The sequence below is a fragment of the Cetorhinus maximus genome, chromosome 22 (assembly GCF_964194155.1).
Source record: "Cetorhinus maximus chromosome 22, sCetMax3.hap1.1, whole genome shotgun sequence".
Classification (NCBI taxonomy): Eukaryota; Metazoa; Chordata; class Chondrichthyes; order Lamniformes; family Cetorhinidae; genus Cetorhinus; species Cetorhinus maximus.
Window position 1 is genome coordinate 17503928 of NC_135900.1, and position 27138 is coordinate 17531065.

General features: G+C 42.3%; 1 protein-coding gene across 2 annotated transcripts in view; it reads right to left on the reverse strand.

Annotated features, from left to right (window-relative positions):
* Positions 1-27138, reverse strand: part of ano6 (anoctamin 6) — a 162895-nt gene that overhangs the window by 50299 nt on the left and 85458 nt on the right. For both annotated transcript variants that reach the window (XM_078567863.1, XM_078567862.1), the window contains 5 exons: positions 12810-12875; positions 7149-7427; positions 6728-6838; positions 5767-5882; positions 678-812 (listed from right to left, as the gene is read on the reverse strand). In XM_078567863.1, coding sequence (XP_078423989.1) covers positions 678-812; positions 5767-5882; positions 6728-6838; positions 7149-7427; positions 12810-12875 — 707 coding nt within the window. The remainder of the gene's footprint in view (positions 1-677; positions 813-5766; positions 5883-6727; positions 6839-7148; positions 7428-12809; positions 12876-27138) is intronic.

Consider the following 27138-nt stretch of genomic DNA (forward strand, 5'->3'; position numbering starts at 1 on the left):
TTCATGAGCCATAACATAGCAATCACTGCCAACTTATCCAGATAGAATACAGCTATAAGAACAGCAGAGGAACACACAGAGTACCAGTCTGCTTGCTTCAGTTTGTCTGCCATCAAGTTATTACATCCCATTGATCTATTAAGTATTGTTTAAAATACATTTGCAAAATAAAATCATTTTGAAAAGTAAAATCTTTCACTGATTTAAGTCATGAAGCAGTTTCCGAAGAATATTTTCCTGTGCTCTTGAAGCATTCATCGGGATAAAAGAATCTTAAAATCTATGTTTTCAGAAATATTCTGTACGTTTCCAGAAATACTCTGCCATGTCTCAGTAAATTTCATAACATTCAACAGTGTTTTCCACAAAGAAATAGTGCAGCTGCCTGAAACAAGGGAGCAGTCCTCTCCCAATGCCATGCAGCTCTACTTTAATGGATCAGTATGTTAAAGCAACATGATCAACAGGCAAGCAATGCAATTCATGAAATTAAAACTTTTTGGTGGATTTAAAATGCACATTGCAGATTAAATGTGTAATAATGAAGTGGGTGTGTCAGCAGAAAGCGCTGCAACATTATTCAACAGCGATCAATATAACCGCCACTACATAGCACGCCTCAACAGAAAGAGCTATTTGGATGTCACCAAAGTGCCATGTTACACTCTTCCACGTACCTCCAAGTATTGCGATCCAGAGTCAGTATTCCAAAAATAAAACACACGAGTCCTACAAATCCTGCAATGGCCAGCATTCCAGTATAGAAACCAAGCCACGCAAAATAGATTCCAATCTTCTCTCCGAAATACTTCCTGCAATGTGGGATTAAAAGCAGAAAAAACACTTATGGCAAAAATAACAATCTTCCAAATTACAAAAGCAGCATGTGACAAAATAGCGGAACTGGAATGAGTAATGATGGATTTTGCTAGTTGCTGTTCTCAGTGTGAAGACTCACTGTGACAGAGAATGGGGCCTGGAGATTAGTACTCTGAATTTACTGATTACTAAAATTAATGAACAGAATTTGCCAAAAAGACATTCTGCCCATCACACAAATGAGTAATATGGTATATGAATTTCAGTGCCAGTGTGACACTAGGCATGTATCCCTGCCTAAGTATTGCCAAGAAATGGACTTTCATTATCAAGTTATTATGTGCTGCTTGTGCAAGAAGCTTGGAACGAGGGGACCTGAAAATTGAGAGACAATACATTGCCAATAAGATAATGGCCGTCATCAGAGATTGTGACATTGTAGAAATTTATGGGGCTAAAATTAGATTTTGGCAACAATTCAGGACAGGAGGTAAGGAATCGGCAGGGTGCATTGCACCCTCTTCAAAGTCGATGGGAAAAATATTGGGTGGATTGTAAAACCCAATTGCTATCAATTTAAAAGGAAAGAAAGAGGGAGAAGAAATTTAACATCAGCATCACTTAACATTTAACATCACTGGAATCAGAATGATATGGTTGCCATTTATATATCACAGTGATAGTTCAGTGGATAAACAACTGACAGAAACGCATAGGGTAAGTTCAGAAAAAATGTATTTGGCATCAGTAGTGGAAACAAAGATGTGAATTTTCATCTTGTACAAGGGTCAGAGATTTGTTTTTGTTGTTTTGATTGGCTTGATGGGGTCATTTTGTACATGGGTCACACTGTACAAGAGCATCTTGATTAAGCCATCAACAAATGTTTCAAAAATTACAGACAATGATATTTCAGACTCTGACTATCCTTTCCATGTAGTTCTGCGGAGACAAGCCTTTTATCTGTCTAGAATCAGCTGTTCTTTTCCAGGTTTTAGTTTGGATGTGCAAAGTATTTTTCTGCACTAGTTTAAAGAATTAAAAAAAGATCTTGTGGCAAAAGTTGGCAACATGCTGTGATATGTAAAAGCATAAGATCAGACCAGCATATTATCAACGCAAGATTCATTGCCAAATGGTCTTGTAAAAAAATGCGCACAAAGTAACCATAAGACCACTTATTCAAACTCTTTCGAGTTATCAACAGTCACAGATTGCAACTCTTTCGAGTACAATCACAGTTCTTGGTTTTCCGGGAGTGGGACATGAACCCACAACCCTCTGATTCAAAGGCGAGGGTGCTATGAACTGAGCCACAGCTGACACCTCAGACCACTTATTCAATAGGTAGGTAAATGTGCTTGAACTAATTGGGTTTAAAGGTCTTGCATTGCTTGCTCACCCTTGCCCCAATTGAGGCCAATTAATGACCACTTAAGGGCCGTTTCCCGCCCAGCCTCAATTTTCAGGCTGGCGGGAGGAGTTCAGGGGCAAGGGGTTAGCCCAAAAGGTGACCTTGCCCAGGCCTTGGGCGGGAAGGGGACTCCATCAACAGCCTCCTTTCAACAACGAGCACTTGCACCCCACACAAGGTCTGGTCCCTGCGATTGCTCCCCCCTCCACCGATCTCGCCACCAACCTCCTCTGCCCAAACCCCCAGGATCTCACCTCTTATCCTCGCCCTGAAATCCTCACACTTACCTGGTCCTGGACTTAAGACTCTGGAGACTGCTTAGAGTCCTAGTCCTGTCCATGGCAGCTTCTGGTACTGCTGGCACGAGAGCGCTGCTGGCTAATCAGTTTGCCCTCTAAGGCAGGACTTTCTCCCGACCAATGGGCGAAAGTTCTATTTCCAGTCAATTAACACTCACTGGAGCATTAAATGTCTGCGTGGCAGCCTGTATCAGTGGCAATGCGCTTGCCGCTGACTTCTCGGATAGCGGGAAGGGAAACCCCCGCCTCCCTAAAAGTCCTAGCCCATCGGTCGCAGCTCATTCAACTGCACGGTTCATAAGTCAGTGCCGGCCTCCCTTGAGAGCTATTGTCTTTGCTGACACTGTTGTATGGACATTTGCAGATAGCGGAGGTGAATCCAGTACACGCTATCTCACAGATAGGCCCTTCTTCGCGTGGCAGCCTGTTGTTGCTTCGCTCTGTGAGCTTCCCTGGTGTGTCCACATGCAGGTTGGCCCTTTTGCTACTCCTGCAGTGGAGCTGCCGGCGCCTGGTCCTCCCTCCCTCTGCACTGCGCCTCCTCCACCTGGAGGTCAATGAAGACAGGGTGCATCAGTTCCACGCCAGTTGGTTTCTCCTGCTCATGTGCGCTACCTTTGGAATCGACCTTACCGGAACCTTCTCCTTGCCCCTCAATACGCACTAATGACCCTCTGCTCCCTTGCAGATAACTCACCACCCTAAGCAGCTGCCAGCCTTCGAGGCCTTCCGTCACTGGCCGGAAATGGCCTCTTCTCCCTACTACTCCCCTTCAAGACAACAAACAATCTCACAATAGCTGACTTCCAGAGGTGGCACTGAGTCCTTACTTTGTCGCCGATAGCTTTAACCAACCAGGGATCTGAAGGCCCATGATCCCCATTTGCCATTTGTAAAATTCAAACCTCCATGTAAAATTACATTCAGGTCCAAGCAAATTCATCTTAATTACCTTGTTACCAGCCTTAATTGAAGTCTTGTTGTGTCGTAGTGATAAAGCCAACCAACGCCACATGTAAAATGCGAAACATCATGACATCAAGGTTCCAGGCAATTGTGTCCCCCCATCATTTTTCAGCACCCCCTGCCCTCTTGTCTTGCTCCTGAAGACCTCATTATACTCAGTCCCAAGTTTCACGAGTCCTGATAAACTTGGCCAACCAGCATTAAATTTAAATAAGGCTCCCGACTGCACTGATTTAAAAATGAGCCATCTCTCGAAAGTGGGACTGACCGGGTACACAACCCACTGCTCTATTAAAACATTGGAATGTACAGAGGAGGTTGGTGCGGTGTTTTGTATTTTTACATTTTTGACCCTCTCCCGCCCATCCTGGGGTGGGTTAAAACTACCCCCAAACAGGAGAACCAGGTTATTTCTTTTCCACCAAATTGGGGCAGTGCTGTGGCTAGTGTGCTCACAATTGAGTTCCACTCTGCTTAGTTCCTGATCTGAGTCCTGTCAAGAGGAAGGCGTTGAGTAGAGGCTATTCACATCTATGAGCTGAGGAGGGGGAAAGGGGAATGAAGAAACATAGAGATGATCCCTAGTGGCTTCCAGGAGGCTTTGGTGGGAAACTGGGAAAACCATTTGGCCAAAAAGTGTAGGTAAAGAAAATGGGTAAAAACAACTATGTAAAAACATACTTAACGAGTTTCCCAAATTCTTAAATACTACGTTAAAATTTGTTAGAATTTAATGGGTTGAATTTTTCCATCAGCAAGAAGGGGGCGGGGCCCGCACGCCAACGTGAAAATGACGTGGGATGATGTCGAGGGGAATCTTCAGGAACAGCGTGATCAGCTGTCTGCCCACCGACCTGTCAATGGCCAATTGAGGCCATTGACAGGATCATTAAAACAATTAAAGGACCTGCCCGTCCAACCTTAAGGCTGGTGGGCAGGCCAGGAGCCCCGGCGGGCTTCTGAAAAAACATGAAACCTCATCCACCAGTGGGATGAGGTTTCATGTCGGTTTTTAAAAAGTTTATTAAAGTTTTTGTGCTATTTATTAACATGTCCCATATCTGTGACATTGTCACATGAGGGGGACATGTTAATGATTTTTAAAATTTTTCTATTTTTAAAGTTTTAAAACTGTCAGCGATCTCCCTGAGGCAGCACTTAGCCTCAGGGAGATGTGCGCTCTTCTGTGCGCATGCGCGAAACAGCGCACTCTCGCATTTGGGGAATCCTCCCCCCCGCCCGCACAGGGAGTGCATAGTGCTTCCCAGCAGATGTCACGCTGGGGGGGCCTTAATTGGCCCGCCCACGTAAAATGGCGGTGGGGCCCGCTTCTCCGGTGGGGATCAACTCCCCGCCCGCCGGAGATTGGGTCGGGCCCACCTGCCCGACAGGCAAAAAATTCAGCCCAATGTGTGCAGAACGTCAATACATTTTAATCTCCATAAAATATTTACAGCTGTATTATAATATTTATATTATCAATTTATGTGCAAAATTATTGCAGTTATTTATTAACTGGTGATATTATCCAATTCTTGAACTCACAGTCCAACAAATTCCCAGCTCAACATATTTCTACTAAAGTACCTCACATTATGTGCTTGCAATTCTGGTCCCAAAACATGATACCATTTTAGAATGAATGAACAGTGGTGAAAATCATAGGCTAAGCTTTCATATTTCTTTTTCTCAGCCATACTAGATTTCAAGTGATTTTCCCTAGCATTTTATTTCTCTCTGCTCATCTTCAAATGCCGCATAAACTTCCTCTGGATTTAACATCTGCCCTACATTGCATTTAATTTAACCAGGTAATGATGGAGCCTCCCATCAAATCAATGGATGCATATGCGCTGATGGGTGATGAATTAAATTTTGGACATATGCACACAAGAGCACATATTTCATTTATAACCATATGAGGTCAGTGGATGAGAGCGCCAGGTGCATGTTAGTGATATTTTACCCTAAAAAGCACTGACGTTTGAGATGACCGAGTGGCAGATTGCTCTTGAGCCCTGGTTTTCTTTCTTTATTTTACAAATTCAATTTGAGCAACCTTGTTGCTCACAAACTAGTGCACAACATTCCCTCCAGGTGCTGTGCAGGGAACAAACAGGTCGTGCACAGGCACAACCTTAAAGGGGCCGCACAGTGCATCATATGGGCTGCGCACAGAAATGGGAAATTAGAGGGAACATTGCTGTTGAGTGCAGCTACATTATTACAAACGTAATGCTTTATGTTACAGATGAAAGAACGGAGTACCTGATAAGATCTAGGGGTTGCAGTTTGTAGAAGTTTCTGGGATGAGCCCACTCCTCGTATAGAAGGTATCTGTCATTGTGGCATGATGGGTCTGATGATTTCTGGTTGAATTTACACTGCAAGAAATAAGTAAGCGCCACATTTTATTAGCTACTGTTGGGCTTTCCCCAGGATTGAGGATCCTGGGGCTGAAAATCCCACCCACGGAGAGATGTTGGCCAGAAGCTGGAAACTCCTCAATGCTGTCAGTGCCGCCAGATGTGGTAGCTGCTGCTGATAACACACTCACCTGAGGCCAAGGATCAATGAGGGACCCCCGAGCCAAAGGTGAGTGAGGGCAGGGTGGGGGTCGTGGGGAGGGGGAGCAGGACGGGATGTTAGAAGGGGCTGAATGCAAGGTCAGAGGAGTGGCTTTCAGCGGTCATTCCCTGCCCAATGCTGGGTCCCTCAATCGGGCACCAAGTGCCTTTCAAAGAGGGACTTGCCCTTAGAAGGTCACTGTGCCTGGTGGCCTCCTGGAGACATAGGAAAGGCATGCTATTGCACTTAGTCCCTGAGTCAACTTTAAATTCTGGTGCGATCAGGATAATTAATGTCAAATGTCTCGGTAATGAGCCTAAATGACAACCGCTGCGATTGGGCAAGTTCCCCCATGGGCCTGTTCCTACCTCCAACTTAATCACAGGAGGTTTTCCCGCCGAGAGACTGATATGCGGCCTTTCCCACAATTAAACAGACCTGGCTACAATGGTTCCCACTGTGTCGGGATACATTAAATCCTGCCCTATACCTCTAAGTCAACAGAATCATTCCAATCATGTCTATTAAGTAATTACCTAATTATCTGAAGTTGCTTCACATAATGTTTCATTTTCTGTCTATAATAAGTGTACATTCACCTCATGCAGCAGCAATTGGCTGACAAGTTTTGAGGAACAATTAACTGTCTAAATTTACTTACATCATGGAGGGGATAGGCTGCGCTGTATGTCTTTGAGTCCAAAAGTTTGGTGATACCAAACTTACGTGAGTTTCCTTTTTTATATTCACAACGATTCAGAATGTACTTGACCTGCAGAATTAGATTGAAAAAGTGATTACCCACAAGCACCGTGTTCAACTTCAGAGTGTAAACAATTGCAAAAAATGGTTCATTGCAAATCAAAATAAGAAACATGATAATGAGGGAGAAATGTTAAGGAAGTCCCTCCATCCCCAGATGAAACAAGTATCCACCATAAGGAAAAATTGCTCAGCTGAAGTTTGGATTCGATCATGTTTGTGAGAAGTTATGAACGTTCTGTACTCAATTTCGGTGAATTTTTTTTCAATTACAATTACGGCCTAGGAGATGGTCGTAACACGGTTTGTCATTAACTTACTATCCTGCTTCGAGTAGCTGGTGGGAAGAAGGATTCACGATCGGCAGTTTGAAAACTGTTAATATGCTCCATCTCAAATGGTGCAGTGAAATATTCAGGCTCTGGTGGAATTTTGTCTTCGTTCACTGAGAAAATCTTAGTGATGCAGTTGAATCTGGAGGTTCTCTGCTTCATATCATTGGAATGCAGAGGTAGTTTGATATGAAGGGTTTCTGCATGACGACAGAGAAGTTCCCACGGTGCATGGAGTTTCAGAAAAATACAGCTGTGGTCCAAAACCTACGAATACAATTTAACAATGTGAAACACGGTGCACAAACACATTTTTTTTAACCAAAACGAAAGCAAAATACTGTGGATGCTGGAAATCTGAAATAAAAACAGAAAATATTGGAAATACTTAGCATGTCAAGCAGCATTTGTCCATAGAGATACAGAATTGACCTTTTAGTTTGACGACCTTGGGTCTGACCTGAAACGTTAACTCTGTTTCTCTCTCCACAGACATTGCCAGATCCGCTGAGTACCTCCAGGATTCTCTGTTCTCAATTTACATCATTTTGACCGGTCGACCATTCCCCCACATGAAAATGGGCAATGTACAATGCAGCAGGTATCAATCCATCTTGGATATATAAACTTGTATAAGATTATAACAAGTGACTTCAGGCCAGATGTGTGCACTATAGCCGAATATTTGTATATTGATGGCACAGTGCAAAGAACAAGCACAAATGGTTTATTATCACTGAGATTTCAGAGCAGCTGTCAGGTTATGCTTCAAAATGTTTAAGCAACTTCATAAGTGAAGTGTCTTTTTAGATCCATCAAAATTGGTCAACTCCATTTTAATGAGTGTGCGTGCGTTTTTCACATACATGTATGGGAATCATAAAAATGTGGGCCAGGATTTTCCAGCCCCATTGTGGCAGGACCCGCCACGGGCAATTCGCCGGCCCAGCCAAAAGTCCATTGACTTACAGCGGGACCAGACGATCCCAATGGAGGGCAGGGCTGGAAAATCCCACCCATGGTCTGCAGAGAAATTTCTGATGTAGCAAACTTTACAATGAAAACTTAAACAGCAAGCCCTTCAGCCACTGCTGTAGCTGTGGGTGAGCTGGGTGTAAGCACAGTTTGAAGTTTCTAATGAGAGGGAATTAAAAAAGTTACACACTGAAAAATGGACCTTCTCCATGAAGTTACTGGAAATTTCTGAGCCTATTCTAAGGAGATTATAATGGCTTAGAATTTTCTGTAGTGGGGCATCTCTTGTTAGCCTGACTTGTTCCTGCACCCTTCAGTGCAGAATTCTTTTGCCCTGCAAGTGTGAGCTTATAATGGCACACCAAGGGCTACAAGACATCTGGGATCTTGGTGTACAATTGCCCCATTATTGTATTTTCTTAGGGAGAGTTAGGCTGGATAAAGAGTGAGAGTAAGAGAGATACAAAGTAAAAGACAAAACATTTAACCATTTAAAATTTGACTTTTTAAACATTTCCAATGCGCATGAATGAGACTTTTAATTGTTAACTTTCTGCACCTAAGAGATTTGAAAGAGTGATTAACAATTCATTAAGGGTGCTTATGATCTTAATTACTAGGCTTAGCTTTCTATGTTGAGTTTAATGGATAATTAATGTGTAAATTGAGAAAACGTCCACCTGAGTTTCATGAATTAAGTGCGAGCTGCTGTTTTTCATGAAGCTAACAGCAGAGCAGCGCAAAATGTTCAGGCATCAGCAAAGTTTTGCAATTCACAGGGTATCATTCTTCGCCACTAGTTGTATATTTCAGCAAATTCCAGCCCAGTGACCCAATTTTGCTGTGATAATGATGGCAAAACTGTCAATATTCGCCGTTCCTACCAAATTAAAATTGACAGCAACTTTGGGAGTCCGCACATGCGCAGAAATTTAAAAGTTACTGTCAGTAATTCTACACGCCTCCACAGTATGTGCTGTTAAGTCAGCTCAGAGTGTAATCTTTAAGCAATTGGTGAATTGACAAAACTTTCAATTTTACACTGTCAGTCTCGCTGTTAAAACCCTTGAACATGTTACATTTTGTTAAAAACCAAAATAGCCCTCTTCACCAGAGTACTAAGTTCATAATTATTGCTAAACACCCTCATTGGCCCTGGTATGCTAATTTTATATTTGTGGAATGTCAAATTGGCTCATCATTATAAATTCCACATATTTTTAAAATTTATTTTTAAATGTTTACGATATAATAGCTTCCATCTTAAAGTCATGATAATTAATTTCATTATCTGAAAATTTAAAAGTGCAAGATAATCAGTGCTTTTCATTCCTTGGTTGATGTTTGTGAGAATACTTCAATGTAACTGGCTGCTTATTCTGCTCGCTGACATCAATGCTCATGTACGCCAAGACATCTCCTTCATTTGGCACCAGATTTAATCTGCTGTCAGGAAAGGGAACATCCATACCATAGAGATACCGAGATGTTTGGGGTGGTCTTCTTCGAGATGGGCAGCAAGCGCTGTTGCTTCACCACTGACCGCAAAATCCAACACAAGAATTTTTTGTCCACTGTAGTAATTATAACAAAATGTTGCACTAATTCACGGAATATCTATTAGTTGGACTAGCGTGTCCTATTGAGGGAAAACAGGTCATGGTGACGGGCTACAGAAAAACAGAAGTAAATTTACAATGCTAAAGTAACCATCCATTGTCACATTCCCATAGTTTAGACATAAGAATGCAAATGTATTCTGAATGCTAGTTGTACCAGAGAACAGGAAATAATATGGCTTCCAGAAATCCATCAAGTGATTTCAAAAACTTGTTAAAAGTAAATATAAGTGAAAACAAACATGTAAGCTTTTTAAATATAAGATCTCCTTTTGTATTACTCACAGCAGGTCAAAGAATATGCATTTTACAAGAAAGGGGCAATCAACATTGTGTGATGAGGAAAGTGGTGTAGGAAGTTTGCAAGTGTGCAGGTGAGTGTGTGTGAAAACAGAAGGTATTTAATATCCCATTATAGTGCTACTTCCAGCACTACGAAGGACATGTTGCCTGTCCTACATGTATTGCCGGTCATGATGTCCTGCTTCCATTTTCTGGTGCATTCTTGCTGTCCACTTCTCCTTCTATTTTTGTTTCATTCCTCTCTGGCAATTTTTCTGGTGTTTGGTGCTGGTCTTTTCCATTACCCGACTCCCAAGATTGTTAGGCAATGCTGCTCCTTTCCTCACTGCAGATTCATTGGATTGGATCCTGCAATCAGCATTGCAGCAATGGTGCTTGCTGCTGACTTCAAAGAAAACTGCCCACAATGATTTAGCATTCTCTGTGGCGTGCATTGCCTCTTTCCCAATGGCAGTTTAAATCTGCCAAGTCACAGGGATCTCCTGGGGATGAATTTTCGGGTCGGCGAGCGGGGGGTGGGGCCCGCTTGCCGACGCGTAAAATGATGTGCGGTGACGTCGGGCGGGTGACCCGACGTCACCGCGCGTCAATCTGATCCTCAGTTCGGCAGGCGCGCAGCCGCCGAACTGTCAAAGGCCTATTAAGGCCATTAAGAAAGTAATTAAAGTAGTTAAGAATGCTGCCCGTCCAACCTTAAGGTTGGCGGGCAGGCGAAGAGCCCAGGTGGCCTTCACATTTTTTCATGAAACCTCATCCACGGGTGGGATGAGGTTTCATGAAGGGTTTATTAATTAAGTTAAAAAATTTCTAACATTTGCTAAACATGTCCCACCTTAAGTGACGCTGTCACATGAGGGGACATGTCTAAATAATCTTTTTCTGTCTTTAATATTACGGCTCCGTGCCTCAAGGAGATTTCTGTGCTCTTTCGCATGCATGCCCCCACACAATGTGCACGTTCAAGACAAAAATCAATAGATTTCTGGATACTAATAACATCAAGGGATATGGGGATAGTGCGGAAAAATAGCATTGAGGTAAATGATCAGCCATGATCTGTTTAAATGGTGGAGCAGGTTCAACAGGCCAAATGGCCTACTCCTGCACCTATGTTCCTACCTGACATTCCACAAAAATAGAATTAGCTTTTCAGGGTCAGTATAACTGTTTAACAGTAATCATGAACTTTGTACACCACTAAAAACACAGTTACACTCATTCAACAAGGCACAACTTCTCCAACTGATTTACAGCAAGACTGACAGTGTAAGAGTGGAAGTTTTTGTCAATTCACTGATTGCTCAGGGAGATGGAGCTCTGCAAAAGTGTATCCTCCAGAGGAGCATCGAATCAGTAACGCCTGGATTTGTATGTTACTCTGCACATGTTTGGACTCCCCAAGTTGCTGTCAGTTTCAGTGGAGTAACGATGGCGAGTTCCGACAGTTGTGCTGTCATTACCACCCAAAACCCAGACCATTCATTCCACTTGAAACTCCTGCATACCCCTGCCTTTAGGCATTCTTGTTATGCTTTTGTGGTCCTGTTTTTATTTCACTGATGCTCTCCCCATCCTGTCATTGCTTCCTGCTTATTATTAGACTTCCCCACCCGACTGCCCTCTCTGTTTTCCATCTACATTATCACTTGACATGTTTTTGTTTCACCACCCTCACGCTGCCCGCCAGATCTTCCACTCTCATTATTTCTGTTCCAGCAAACTCACCTCAAATCCCCAAGGCTTTCCCTCTTTGCTACACTCTCTTCTCATGCTCATCTATCTTCAGTCTTTTTTCTTTTTTAATTCCTTGTAGCATTACCCGCATTGAAAGGTCCTGGCACAAAATTCCTATTGGTGTCCCATTAGTTGGGAAAACAGGCATTTTACGTTTCAAAGTAAATCACCAAATATGTTATGAACACAACGAGCACTTAAAAAATTAGAAATCAAGTTTGCCCGAACACCGTACAGAAAGTGGCAAAAGGCCACTTAGACTTCCCCACCCGACTGCCCTCTCTGTTTTCCATCTACATTATCACTTGACATGTTTTTGTTTCACCACCCTCACGCTGCCCTCCAGATCTTCCACTCTCATTATTTCTGTTCCAGCAAACTCACCTCAAATCCCCAAGGAGGGAAGAGATATGGGATAGGGATGGGTTTGAGCTGAATCAATTGGTAGACTGAAAGATCATGTAGAACTGCAGCATTAGGAGGCACGAATGAGTTAGCTTTGAAAATGATCTTTTTCAAGGCATTAAACCTCAAATTTTGCTCTAAGCACCATTAAAAGAAACCAGGGCCCCCACTGCTGACCACTGTCACATGACTTTGCTGGGAAATGTCTATACATGGCTCCTTGACATCTCATGATATGATTAGCCTGCCAACATTCACTCTTTAAGGTTACATACGAGGAATGGAAAACTTAACACTGGAAGGCAACAGGTGCCATTACACTACACCACAGTAACAACATTTATAAAGTGAGGAGAGGGCAAGAAAACAAAGAGGGAAATTAGCCAAGGGAAAAGAGACCAAAAAGAACACAGACTTGCATTTGGTACAAGATATATGCCACGCGCTACTTCTCGAGAGCTCAGCCCAAATTTAACTCTGTCTAAATGAACAAGTTAGAGAGGGTTAAAAATCATGCCCTGGAATGCCCCGCAGGGTGACAGCAGACCCTTGGGCTAGATTTCTACTGGATACACTTAACAATGGAAAATATAAATATCAAATAAGCACTCACCGATCTCGTTGCTTCAATCTGTAATCCACTCGCCTTCAAGTTTGCTTGAAAGAATGCTCTTTTTCTCTGCATACCAAATATAGAAAATTTAAGAGACTGCGTTAATAAAATGATATTCTCACCTGGCTCCATACCGAAGTGCACATCTGCGGGGGTCGGGGGTCGGAGGGAGGGGGGTGGGGGGGTGCATTTTATGGAGCCCGCAAGAGTGGGAAACGTGGCGTGTGGGATACCTTTATTAAGTGAGTTGCAATATTTCAATTTCCCAATGGCAGGTTGAAATGCAGAGATAGAATCAGTGGCATGTTTGCGACTGGCGGGATGAGGTTTCATGTCTGTTTTTAAAAAGTTTAATAAAGTTTCTGTGCTTCTTCTTAACATGTCCCATCTCGTGTGACATTGTCACATGAGGGGGGCATGTTAATAATTTTTTTATTTTTAAAGTTGTTTAGACTGTCAGTAATCTCCATGAGACAGCACTTAGTCTCAGGGAGATGTGCACTTTGACAGATGGGGAATCCCCCCCCCCCACCCCTGCACAGGCAGCGCATAGCACTTCCTGTCGGGCAGGCCGCTAGGCGGGCCTTAATTGGCCCGCCCACTCAAAATAGTGGCGGGCCCAGTTTTGGTGGGGCCCGCCCGCCCACCAAGAGCAAAATTCTGCCCATAATGTTGGAAGGAGAGATGATATGCTAAAACGATCATCAATTGAGGCCTTGTGAGTTGAACAAAGGCATAAAAGGGCAATCGTACTGCTGGGAGTGTACTATAGACTCCAAAACTGTAAGGGGGAGTTAAAAGAGCAAACATGTAGTAGGCAAATTGCTGAGAAGTGCATGAACAATAGGCCAGTAATAGTTGGGGTTTTCAACAACCCTGTTATTAACTGGGATAAGGTCGGTACAAAGGGTGAAGAATTTTTAAAATGCAAAATAGCCCAACAAGAGAAGGGGCAATTCTGACCACTTCTAGAAAATGAAGCTGAGCAGGTGCGAGTTGTATCAATAGGAAATCATTTTGTTGTTAGTGATCATACTTCAGTTAGATTTTGCATTGTTGTGGGAAAGGTCATGGATAGATCAAGAGTAAAAGTTCTCAATCGAGGAAGAACCAATTTTATTAAGCTGAGATGTGACTTAGCAGAAGTGAACTGGAAATACAGATTGAAGGTAAATCAGTTTCAGAACAGGGAAGGTATTCAAGGAGGTGATAGTGAGGGTTCAGAACAAATATGTTTCCACAAAGAAACAGGTTGGGACTCCCAGGTCTAGAGTCCCACTGAAGTCAAGGAGAATACAAGGTAGGATAAGGTGAAAGGGGAAGCATATGTTAGATACAAAAAGCTAAATAGTGCAAAAGGCCTGGAGGAGATTTTGCTATAGAAAGTATAGGAAGATGAGTGAAGTGATTAATGGGCTAAGGTAGGGGCAGCACAGGCATTGTTGCAAAGGCAAAAATAAGCCATTTAGTGATGGATAGGGTATGGGGCTTAAAGCCCAGGTCTGGATTAAACAGGGTGCCAAAGACACACGCAGTCTGGTTCAGTTTGAGCAAGTGGGGAAAGGAAGATGGAGTCACTGGCAAGGGAAGAGAGTTCATCATGATGGCTGAAAATAATGGCTTTGATCTTTCCAATATTCAGGAACATACAGGCAGTCAAACACCACCAATGTGGTCAGGGGTTGAGAGATTTTGTTTTTAATTAAAATGGCGGGGAAGGCAGTTATAGTTCGATGTAAAGGTGTCTGAGAGGTCTGATGAAGAGTTAAAACTGGGTGTCCTCTGCATACGTGTGGGAGCTAACCCTGTGATTCTCCACTTGAGACACCAAGGGCAGTATTTTCCCATTGGCGAGCGGGGAGCGGGGTCTGCTCGCCAACGCGTAAAGTGACACAAGGTGATGTCGGGCGTGCGTCCCGACATCACCGCGCGTCATTAAGATTTTCAGTTCAGGGGTGCGCAGCCGACTCAGCTGCGTGCCCGCTGAACTGTCAAAGGCCTATTAAAAAGTAATTAAAGTGATTAAATGAGCTCTCCGTCCAACCTTAAGGTTGACGGGCAGGCGAAGAGCCCAGGCAGCCTTCGCATTTTTCATGGAACCTCATCCACGGGCAGGATGAGGTTTCATGAAGTGTTTAAAAAAAATCAGTTAAATTTTTTTGCAAAGTTTCATTAACATGTCCCAGCTCATGTGACACTGTCACATGAGGGGACATGTTTCAAAAGTTTAAAAATCCTTTATTTAAAAGTTTAAGACTGAAACAAATCACCCTGAGGCCCCTTCTGTGCCTCAGGGAATCCTCCCCTCCCCCGCCCACACAGGGAGCGCTCAGTGCTTCCAGGCATGCATCACGATGGGTGGGCCTTAATTGGCAAATTTCTGGCCTAACACATACTTTTTGTAACTAGAATAAGCAAATGTACTATTTTACTCCAACAACTTTGTCATAAAAGTATAATAATTCTCAATATTATTGTGATTTATTGTAAAAGTAGGATAACAATGGGGGTTGGATAGTTTGTGTGTGTGTGGGATTTAATGGAGTTGGAGACAGCTGGTCCTGTGGCTTTGATATATCAAAAGAAGCTAGGTTTGAAATGCCAAATGCGTAAATATGGCTGAAGTCTTAGAATGTAAGGTGAGGAGAATTTGCATTTTTAGATAAATCAGGGCAGTTTGAATTTCAAAGAGATGGTAGGATGTTTACACCTAGTCAGAGAAGCTAGGCAAGCAGTGTGTTTATTTTTCTCAAAGGTTACTGATAATATTAGCACCATGAAAACATTTATATTATGAGAAAGGTAAAGTTCCAAAGACAAATGGGGACAATGGAATTTACATTAAAAGGGGAATGAGGCTGTGCATTGGGGAAGGCATTGCAAGATCTCCCAGAAGTATAAGAAACCTTCATATTTGTGCATTAAACTTGCTCTTTACAGAAACTGAAGCTGGGAAAAGCCATTTTGAATTCTATTGTCCTTTGAATTCTACTGTTGACTTGCCTGAATCTATTTGTTTTTACTGTTGCCTTAATGGGGGTGTAACTAGAAGCCAGGTTAATTTGGGGTTTTAGGAGTTATTATAGTGGTAATTTGTAGACCTATATATGTGCTAGAATCCTTTCTTTTGTTAATAAATGTTTAATTTAGCTTTTAAAAAAATCTCTGAAGTCTTGGTGCACTTATTACTTCTGAATTTAGGGCATGCATCTCAAAATAAATACAAATTGCAAAACTGTTGTGATAGACTGAGCATGCCCTCAGTTCAAGGGTAATGAGGGATGGGCAGCAAATGCTGGCCTTCCCAGCAACACCCACATCCCATGAAGCAATAAAAACAAAGATAGGGCCAATCAACTCTCATCCAAGTACAGCACAGTTAGAGTAAAGGCTTAATACAAGATACAGAATTCAGAGAAACTTCACCCAAAGAGTGGTTAGAATGTGGAAGCCACTAGCACATGGAAAACTTGAGTGCAGAAATATCATTTAAAAGTGAGAACCTAAGGATATCTTGATGTTTTGGAAGGTGAAACTCAAGGCTCCATGATAATCACTACTAAACTGATCAAGTTTCCCTTGTCATAGCAAGCTTATACTTTTGGAGCTTGGTATCTTTGAGATATTTCCAATCTGATAGTTCACTGTAAGCTACTTTGTTTCTTCCATTATCACAGAGGAAGATTTACTTCTGTTCACCATTTCTGCCAAAATCATAACAGGGTTTTTAAAAGTACGTTTACAATTTTGTTACACATAACATCCACAGGAAACTTTCCCATCAACGTGAACAATTTTTGTATGAAATGCATGATTTTGCTTTAAGTCTTACTGTAAGTACAATGAACTATGGCAACATATCAACCTAAGAAACCAGCAAAGGTTGACGCAACTCGCTCAAAAGCGATGCTACTATAGAACTTTTGAAATGAATCACATTAAAACCACAAAATAGCTTCATTGATCTGCATCAATTTTTTGCCGTGATTGCTCTAGTAGAGGCTCCTGCCACTAAGCTCAAAAATGTAATTTCCAAATCTTCCTGCACGCTGGTCTTTGGAGGCACTCTCCAATGTTTCAAGAGAAACCCATCATATTAATCTCAAGAGGCAAATAAGATGAGTGGATTTTCACTTTATGCTGTGCTGTGTGCCATCTTGTTGATTAATGCTTTCCTCAAAAGGAAGGTCACCCATCTTCAGGAAGCATGGGCCCAAGCTATGAGAGTCCAGCCACACGCACTTACATACAAAGTCTGAATATTTGAATCTTATTGCACCAGGATGATATCAAACACTTATCGAAATAGCAGATCCTCCCCATTTGAATGTCAGCCTATTAATTTTTATGTGAGACACCTCGAAAAAATGAGGACGAGCAGATCCACAGTTAACAATCTTGTAGAAGTTTGGCTAAGTTTTGTTTGTTTCTGACTGAAGGTTTTAAACAATTCAAACATATGCCATTGAAAAAGATCTACATACTTATCATACAAAAAAATGGATACTTAGCTGTTACTTCTTCTTCTAACAATGGACAGAATTCCCACGCGATTATTATCGGTTTAACACTGGTATTAGGAAGAACAAGGGCAGTTATGCCAGATTCTTGTCCATTTCAGCCTCTGGAGTGATTTTCCAGACAGCAGAATAGCCTGAGCATACATGGGTTGGCACATTCAGATCATAGAATCAAGAAAATTTACTGCATAGCAAGAGGCCATTTGGCCCATCATGTCTGTGCCAGCCAAAAACAGCTATCTAGCCTAATCGCACTTTCCAACTCTTGTTTCATAGCCTGGTAGGTTATGAGACTTCAGATGCATATTCTAGTACTTCTTAAAAGCAAAGAGAATTTCTGCCTCTACCAGCTTTTCGGCACTGAGTTCCAGACCCTCACCACTCTCTGGGTGAAAACATTTCTCCTCAACTCCTCTTTAATCCTTTTACCGATTACTTTGACCTCTCTGCTAAGTTCCTTCCTGGTCATTCTAACTAGGCCCCTCATAAATTTATACACCTCAATTAAATCACACCTCAGCCTCGACTATTCCAAAGAAAACAACACCAGCCTATCTAAACTTTCCTCTTAAATAAAATTCTTCAGTCCTGGCAACATTCTCATAAATCTTTTGAGCTCTCTTTAGTGCAATCACCTCCTTGCTATAATGTGACAACCAGAATTGTACACTATATTCTAGCTGCAGCCTAACTAGTGTTTAATACAGTTATAGCATATCCTCCCCGCTCTTATATTTTATACCTCAATTCAAAGAGAAGTATCCTCTACACTTTCTTCATTGCATTATCTACCTGTCGTGCTACCTTCAGGAATCTGTGGACATGTACACCAAAGTCCTTTATTCCTTTACACTTCTCAGTATGCTACCATTTATTGTGTATTCTCTTGCCTTGTTTATTCTCCCCAAAAGTATTATCTCATACTTCTCTGAACTGAATTCCATTTGTCACTTTTCAGCCCGGCTGACCAGCCTAATGATATCTTCCTACAGTCCACAGCCTTGATCCTCACCATCAACTACATGGTTAGTTTTTGTATCATCTACAAACTTTGTAATGTTACCTGCTTAAATTTAAGCCTAAATCATTTATTAGATATCACGATGAGCTAGGGATCCAATACTGAGCCCAGTGGAGCCCCAATGGGAACAATCCAATCACAAAATACTCATCAATAACTGTCCTTTATTTCCTACCAATGAGCCAATTTTGGATCCAATTTGCCACTTTCCCTGGGATGCTTTTACTTTTCTGACCAATCTTCCGTGTGACATTGTCAAATCCACACAGACTGCATCAAATGTGCTACCTTCATCAACTCTCCCAGGTACCTCAAATTTAATCAAGTTTGTCAGACACAACCTTTCTTTAACAAATCCATGCTAACTGCCCTTGATTAATCAGTGCCTTTTAAATTCACAATTCATACTGTGTTTCTCACAATCTTTTCCAATAATTTGCTCACCGCAGACGTTAGGCTGGACGACCTATAGTTATTTGGTTTATCCCTTCCTCCCCTTTTAAACAATGGTACATTCGCAACCATCCAGTCTGCTGACACCACACCTGTAGCCAGAAAGGACTGAAAAATGATACTCCGACCCTCCACTATTTCCTCCCTTGCTTCCCTTAATGACCTGGGATACATTCCATCTGCCTGGTGCTTTATCTACATTCAAAGATGCTAAACCCTTTAGTACTTCTTCTGTCACTATATTTATCCTTTCCAATATTTCACACTCCACCTCCTTAATTACAATGTTCGCATCATTACCCTCATTTATGAAGATGAATTAAGTATTCATTAAGAACCACGCCCATATATTCCACCTCCATGCACAGGTTACCTTTTTGATCTCTAATAGACCCTACTCTTTCCTAAGTTATCCTCTTGCTCTTTATGTATTATTAAAACATCTTCGGGCTCTCCTTGATTTTACTTGCCAATATTTTTTAATGTCCTCTTTCTACTGTCCTAATTTCCTTCTTCGTTTTATACCTATACTTTCTATAGCAATATCTTCTCCAGGCATTTTGCAGTATTTAGCTCTCCGCCTCTAACATATGTTTCCCTTATCACCTTATTCTACCTTGTGTACTCCTTGACATCCGGACTGTAAATCTGGGAGTCCCATTTTTCTTTGTGGAAACAGATTGTTCTGAACCCTCGCTGTCTCCTCCCTGAATACTTCCCCCTGCTCTGAAACTGATTTACCATCAATCTGTGTTTCCAGTTCACTTCTGCTAAATCACATCTCAGCTTAATAAAATTGGTTCTTTCTCGATTGAGAGTACTTACCCTTGGTCTATGTCCTTTCCCATAACTATGCAAAACTTAACTGAATTATGATCACTACCACCAAAATGCTCTCCTACTGATACAACTCCCACCTGCTCAGCTTTTTCTAGAAGTAGTCAGAATTGCCCCTTCTCTTGTTGGGCTATTTTGCATTTTAAGAATTCTGCACCCTCTGCACCTTTTGTGCTGATTTTATCTCAGTTAATAATAGGGTTGTTGCAATCCCCTGCTATTACTGCCCTATTGTTCATGCACTTCTCAGCAATTTGCCTACATGTTTGCTCTTTTATCTACCCCTTACACTTTTGTGGTCTAAAGTACACTCCCAGCAGTACGATTGCCATTTTATGTCTTTGTTCAACTCACAGGGCCTCAATTGATGATCCTTTTAGCATATTAGCCCTCCTTATGGCTTTAACCAATACTGTGACTTCTCCTGCTCCTTTCCCCCTTCTCTATATGAACTGAAAACCTTTTACCTGGAATGTTGAACTGCTATTCCTGCCTTCTTTAAGCCATTTTTCAGGAATAGCTGTGTTATACTTCCAAGTGTCTATATCTGCATCCTCAGCTCATCCACCTCTACATTAGATTCCTTGCATTAAAGTATAGACCACCAATCACTTAACATGTCATTTGTTGTATATTTTCTAGCCTTTCTTTCCTCTTGCCTTTCCACACTTTTTAAACTAATTTTCTGCACATCATTTCCATCTTTGGCTCTCTCCCTTCTGAAATGATAAGTTTCCCAACCCTCCCGATATGCTAGTTTAAATCCTACCAGCAGCACTAGCAAACTTTTTAATTTATTTGTTCACAGGATGTGGGCATAGCTGGCTAGGACAGCATTTATTGCCCACCCCTAATTGCCCTTGAGAAGGTGATGGTGAGCTGTCGCCTTGCCGCCTTCAACTTCTGTAGTCCATGTGGTGTTGGTACACCCACAGCGCTGTTAGGAAAGGAGTTCCGGATTTTGACCTGGTGACAGTGAAGAAATGGTGATATACAGTAAACTTTGCCAGATCCAGTGCACTACCTAACGGAATTCTCTACTAAGTGGAATTTCTGTTGTTCCTCTAATAAGAATCATCACTTTACCAATCGGAAGCAATTACAAAGTTATCTGAAACACTTACCTGTATACTGTATTATTTTATACTTTAATTTATTTTTCAACTTATATGTTTATGCTTCTTTGTAAAAGGACATTTTAGTTATAAAGAATTGATATAAAAAACCAGCCAGTAAGTTGTGCTAAGTCTCGGATGTATTGCCCTCAGCTGGAGACTAAGGAATAGAGGAACCCTCTGTTTTCCACACAGGAAGTTGTTGGAGCTCAGTTGCAGATAGCTGTGTGTATATCCTTAATTGTTAAGAAGTGACAAAACACTTCAAGTGGTGACGAGGATGGGGTTATCATTACTGGAGGCTTTTGATCCAGCTACTATGGACTTTGTAGTTGGTGTCGAGCAAATAGAACAGTTTTTCATTGCGAATGAGATTGAAGAGGAAAAGCAGGCCTCAGTGTTTCTTACAGTCATTGGAATGAAAAATTTCACTTTACTGAGAAATCTCATGCTCCTGACAAGCCAGCAGATAAAAGTTTTAAAGAGCTTGTGGATGTTTTGAAAAAGCACTTTGATCCCAGACCAGCAATTATTGCCGAGAGATTCAAGTTTCACCTAAGAAAACAGCATGAGAGTGAGTCAGTTTCTCAGTTTCAGGCTGAGTTGAGAAAATTAGTGGAACATTGTGACTTTAAAGGTTACCTGGAAGAAGAGTTGAGTGATTGCTTGGTTTGTGGTCTAAGAAATGAATGAATTCAGCATAGATTGTTAGCGGAGCAAGAGTTGACACTGAAGAAAGCGTTCGAGATTGCACAAAGCATAGAAATGGCAGAGAAACAGACTGGAGACTTGAAAGCACATTCTAACAATGCCAAAGTTAAAATAGTAAAGTCAGGGTATACTCGCTTTCAAACATGTTACCGCTGCAATGGAATAGGGTATAATGCAGAAGCTTGTAAGTGGAAAACTGCTGATTGTCGCTACTGTGGAAAAAAAGGGCACATACAGCGTGCACATAGATCAAAGGCTCATCACAGTAAAGCAGTATCTCCAAGAAAAGGGCGTCATGAGGAGCACATAGACAAGGAGGTCATGCCTGACAACTCTGTTAGAATTCTTTTAGGAGGTAACAAGCAGGTTAGACAAAGTAGAGCCAATGGATGTTATCTACTTGGACTTCCAGAAGGCCTTTGACAAGGTGCCACACAGGAGGCTGCTCAGTAAGATAAGAGCTCATGGTGGCAAGGTACTAGCATGGATAGAAGATTGGCTGTCTGGCAGGAGGCAGAGAGTGGGGATAAGGGGGTCCTTCTCAGGATGGCAGCTGGTGACTAGTGGAGTTCCGCAGGGGTCACTGTTGGGACCACAACTTTTCACTTTATACATTAATGATCTAGATGAAGGAACTGAGGGCATTGTGGCTAAGTTTGCAGATGATACAAAGATAGGTAGAGGGACAGGTAGTATTGAGGAGGTGGGGAGGCTGCAGAAGGATTTAGACAGGTTAGGAGAATGGGCAAAGAAGTGGCAGATGGAATACAACGTGGGGAAGTGTGAGGTCATGCACTTTGGTCGGAAGAATAGAGGCATGGACTATTTTCTAAATGGGGAGAGAATTCAGAAATCTGGAGTGCAAAGGGACTTGGGAGTCCTAGTCCAGGATTCTCTTAAGGTTAACTTGCAGGTTGAGTCGGTAGTTAGGAAGGCAAATGCAATGTTGGCATTTATTTCGAGAGGACTAGAATATAAAAGCAGGGATGTGCTGCTGAGGCTTTATAAGGCTCTGGGCAGACCACATTTAGAATATTGTGAGCAATTTTGGGCCCCGTATCTCAGGAAGGATGTGCTGGCCCTAGAGAGGGTCCAGAGGAGGTTCACGAGAATGATCCCAGGAATGAAAGCCTTAACATATGAGGAATATTTGAGGATTCTGGGTCTATACTCGATGGAGTTTAGAAGGATGAGAGGGGATCAGATTGAAACTTACAGAATACTGAAAGGCCTGGATAGAGTGGACGTGGGGAAGATGTTTCCATTAGTAGGAGAGACTAGGACCCGAGGGCACAGCCTCAGAGTAAAGGGAAGACCTTTTAGAACAGAGATGAGGAGAAACTTCTTTAGCCAGAGAGTGGTGAATCTATGGAATTCATTGCCACAGAAGGCTGTGGAGGCCAGGTCATTGAGTGTATTTAAGACCGAGATAGATAGGTTCTTGATTGGTAAGGGGATCAAAGGTTACAGCGAGAAGGCGGGAGAATGGTGTTGAGAAACTTATCAGCCATGATTGAAAGGCGGAGCAGACTCGATAGGCCGAATGGCCTAATTTCTGCTCCTATGTCTTATGGTCTTAAGTCACACTTGAAAATAAATAGGCATTTTAAAAAGATGCACTACTCGGAAACAAAATGCAAAAGTAATGCGAGTCCAGACGAGACAGAAATGAAACTAATAGTGACAATGAGGAAGAGCAATTGTATAGTGTTCAGTCTGATCTGAAACTAGATGAAGTAGTAAAAGTTGGCATTGCCTTAAATGATAAAATGGTTGAAATGGAGGTTGCCACTGGTGCATCTGTTTCTACTGCTTCAGAGAAGACATGGGTGAAAAATTTCAAGAAATGCCCATTGGAGAAAACCCTCCTCCAGTTTAGCACCTACACTGGTGAGCCTGTGAACATACTTGGTTCAAGCGAAATATGGGGATCAAATAGCAAGGTTGCCACTTTTCATCGGGAAAGGAGGTCGACCATAGCTTATGGGCAGGAACTGGCTAAAAGAAAAGGGCTGGAATAAAATAAATAAAGTGCATTGCAACCCCATGTTGCAGTCCTCGTTAGACAACCATACTGATGCCTTCAAAGAAGGTCTTGGAGTTATTAAAGACATTGAAGCCAAACTTTCTGCGAAGGCTGAAGCTTCTCCAAGGTCTTCAAACCGCGTTCAGTTCCCTATGTAATGTGACAGAAAATTGAGCAGGAACTAGGTGAAAACTTTCAGATAATTGGGAAAGTTGATTATGCAGAGTGGGCAGCTCCAATAGTCCCAGTAGTGAAGGATGACGGGGTCTATCAGAATATGTGGTGACTATAAAATCACCATTAATCCTTTCCTGAAGTGCTTCAGTACCTGCTACCGAAAATTGAGGACCTGTTCACTGCTCTGAATGAAGGTGAATTATTCACAAAGCTTGACCTATCACAGGCATTTTTGCAAACACAGCTAAGTGAAGATTCCAGGAAGTATACACGGAGGTCTATATCAATACGAACAACTACCATTTGGAATCGCTTCATCACCAGTCTTATTCCAGCAGGCCATGGACAAAATACCGCAGGGCCACCCTGGTACAATCTGCTTTCAAGATGACATGCTCATCACCGGGAAAAACCTCCCAACTCATTTAGAGAACCTAGGCAGTGTCCTGTGTAGACTGGAAAAATATGGCATCCGCTGTAAGAAATCCAAATGTTCATTCCTGAAGCCCTCAGTGAAGTACCTGGGACATGTGATCGATGAAACTCACCTCTCGACCTCACCCAGAAAGGTGGAGGCAGTGGCAAATGCACCGCAGCCCAAAAATGTTAAGCAGCTTCATTTGTTTTTGGGACTTGTGAATTACTTCGGCAAGTTCATTTCCAGTTTGGCTACCAAGGCAGCACCACTGAATAATCTGAAGAATGCAAAATGGGACTGGTCACAAGCCTGTCAGGAAAGCTTCAAGGAACTCAAGCAAGAGCTCACTTATGCTAAAGCACAAATGCTCAATGAAAAGTTACCTGTCAGCCTGGCTTGTGATGTACCTGGTTATGGTGTTGGAGCTATCACCTCCCACAACATTTCCTGATAGCAGTGAAAGGCCCATTTGCATATGCTTCACGCACATTGTCCAAGGCAGAATAAAATTATGCCCAAATTGAGAAAGAATGTCTTGAACTATTCCATGGAGTCAAGAAGTTCCACCAATATTTGTATAGGTGTAAATTCATCTTAATTACAGACCACAAGCCTTTGACCTGGTTGCTTAGTCCAAAGTCACAAATCCCAACACTTGTCACTGTACACCTACAAAAGTGGGCACTGAGACCAAACGCAGACTGGGTGACTGCTTTGCGGAACACCTTCACTCTCTCCTCAAGCATGACCCAGACCTTCCTGTCACCAGCCATTTCAACACACTATCTTCCTCTCATGTCCACATGTCTGTCCTTGGCCTGCTGCAATGTTCCAGTGAAGCTCAAGCAAACTGGAGGAACAGCACCTCATCCTCCGATTAGGCACTTTACAGCCTTCTGGACTTAACATTGAGTTCAACATCTTCAGACCATGAACTCTCTCCTCCATCCTCACCCCTTTTTTATTACCTTTTTTCAATATTCATTTTTTTTTATCCACTTATTTTTATTTATTTTAATCTTTAATCATTGTTTTATCCTCACCTTTTATCCTATTTTTGATCTTTTTTTCCACCACCGGTCCCTCTCCCCATCCCACTCCACTAGTGCCATCTGTCACTTGTTCATGTTGTTCTTTCCAGAGTGCTTACCCTTGTCCTGCTATTATCACATTCTGCTTTCTGACCTTAATGCCACCATCAGCACCTCCTTTAACCAGTACCACTACCACTAACACCCCTTTGTCCTTTTGCTCATGACATCTTTGTCAATCTCTCCTTTGCCTCCACCTATTGCTGGCCTTCTATCCTGCTCCACACCCCCCCCCTTTAACAGTATACATTTCATCACATTTTTACTTCTCTTTAGCTCTGAAGAAGTCATACGGGCTCAAAATGTTAACTGTGTCTTTCTCTCCACAGATGCTGTTAGAATTGCTGAGTTTTTCCAGCATTTTCTGTTTTCGTTTCAGATTTCCAGCATCCGCAGTATTTTGATTTTATTTGGGCACTGATTTTATCTGCTTACCAGTACAAAATTACATTTCACTCTACTGAGAATCATGGAAATGTGGATGCACTTTCCAGGCTTCTGTTACACCACAGATCCGCAACCCGAAGTGAAGTCACTGCTTTCAATGTGAACCAGGTTACCTGTTACCACGTGTTACCTGTTAAAGTGACTTGAAATGCAGCGGGATGCTGTGCTCCCCAAAGTTTACCTGAACACACAGGAGGGTTGGTGTGTACCTCAAGAAGTGACTACTGAGCTTAAACCTTACTGCATCCGTAGATTTGAGCTGACTCTGCAAGACAGTTGTTTGTTATGGGGAATCAGAGTTGCTATTCCTTCAAAATCCCAAACACGAGTGTAAAAAGAACTTCACCTCAGTCACATGGGAATCATCAAAACAAAAGCATTGGCTCGTCTACATGTATGGTGGTTGCACCTGGATAAAGACATTGAAGGCATAGTCAGTGTTTGCCTTCCATGCCAAGAAATGAAGTTTTCTCCTGCACTTGCCCCATTACATCCTTGGGCTTGGCCTGACCACCCATGGCAGAGACTTCATGTGGATTTTGCCGGACCACTTCTTGGACATACGTTCCTGATTGTGGTGGATGCCTGCACAAAGTGGCCTCATGTTATTGCCACGAAGTCGACTACTTCAGCAAAGACCATTGATGCTCTCTGGAATGTGTTCACTACTTTTGGATTGCCGGAGCAGATTGTGCCTGACAATGGTACACAGTTCATGTGAATTTCAAACATTCCTTAAAAACAATGGGATCAAGCAGACTCTCATCTTGCCTTACCACCCATCCTCAAATGGTGAAGCAGAGCGCTTTGTCCGGACATTCAAAATGGCCATATTGAAGGGGAGGACGCAAACAGATTGGAAATTGAAGCTGAGTAACTTTTTGATGATGTATCTTAACGCTCCATGTTCAACAACAGGCGTATCTTCTGCTGAGCTGAAGTTTGGAAGACGACTGCGTACCGGAATGGATTTGCTGTGTCCGGATTTGAAAGGAAAGATTGGTTCAAGGCAACTTGATCAGAAAAGGTCACATGACACAAGTAAACCAGCTCGTGAGTTTAATCTGGGTCAGTCTGTTTGGGTCCGGAATTACTGTGGGACACCAAAGTGGCTCCTGAGAAGAATCATCAACTGACCCATGATGCTGAATCTTCCTATGGAATCTGGAAGAGAGACACCGAGCAGATTAGAGAAGCCAAATCCGAGGAACCAAATTTCCAGGGATCTCCAGTCACAGTGGAAGATTTCTGGGAAACATCTGCTCCAGTTGGTGAGACCCGACTTGATTCAACTGACGCACCTGTAGCTGCAACTGCTGAATCGGAACAAGAAACAAGTGGAACAGCAGAACCTTCCCTTTCTAAGCAAACTGAGATTCCGAAGCCAACAGTCCTCTTTAGGCCAAAGCGAATCTGCAAACCACCTGACCGATTTGTTCCTGGCTAAAGGGGGAGGAGATGCGATGTTTGTGGTTAACGTTTATGCTTTTTTGTAAAAGGACATTTTACTTAT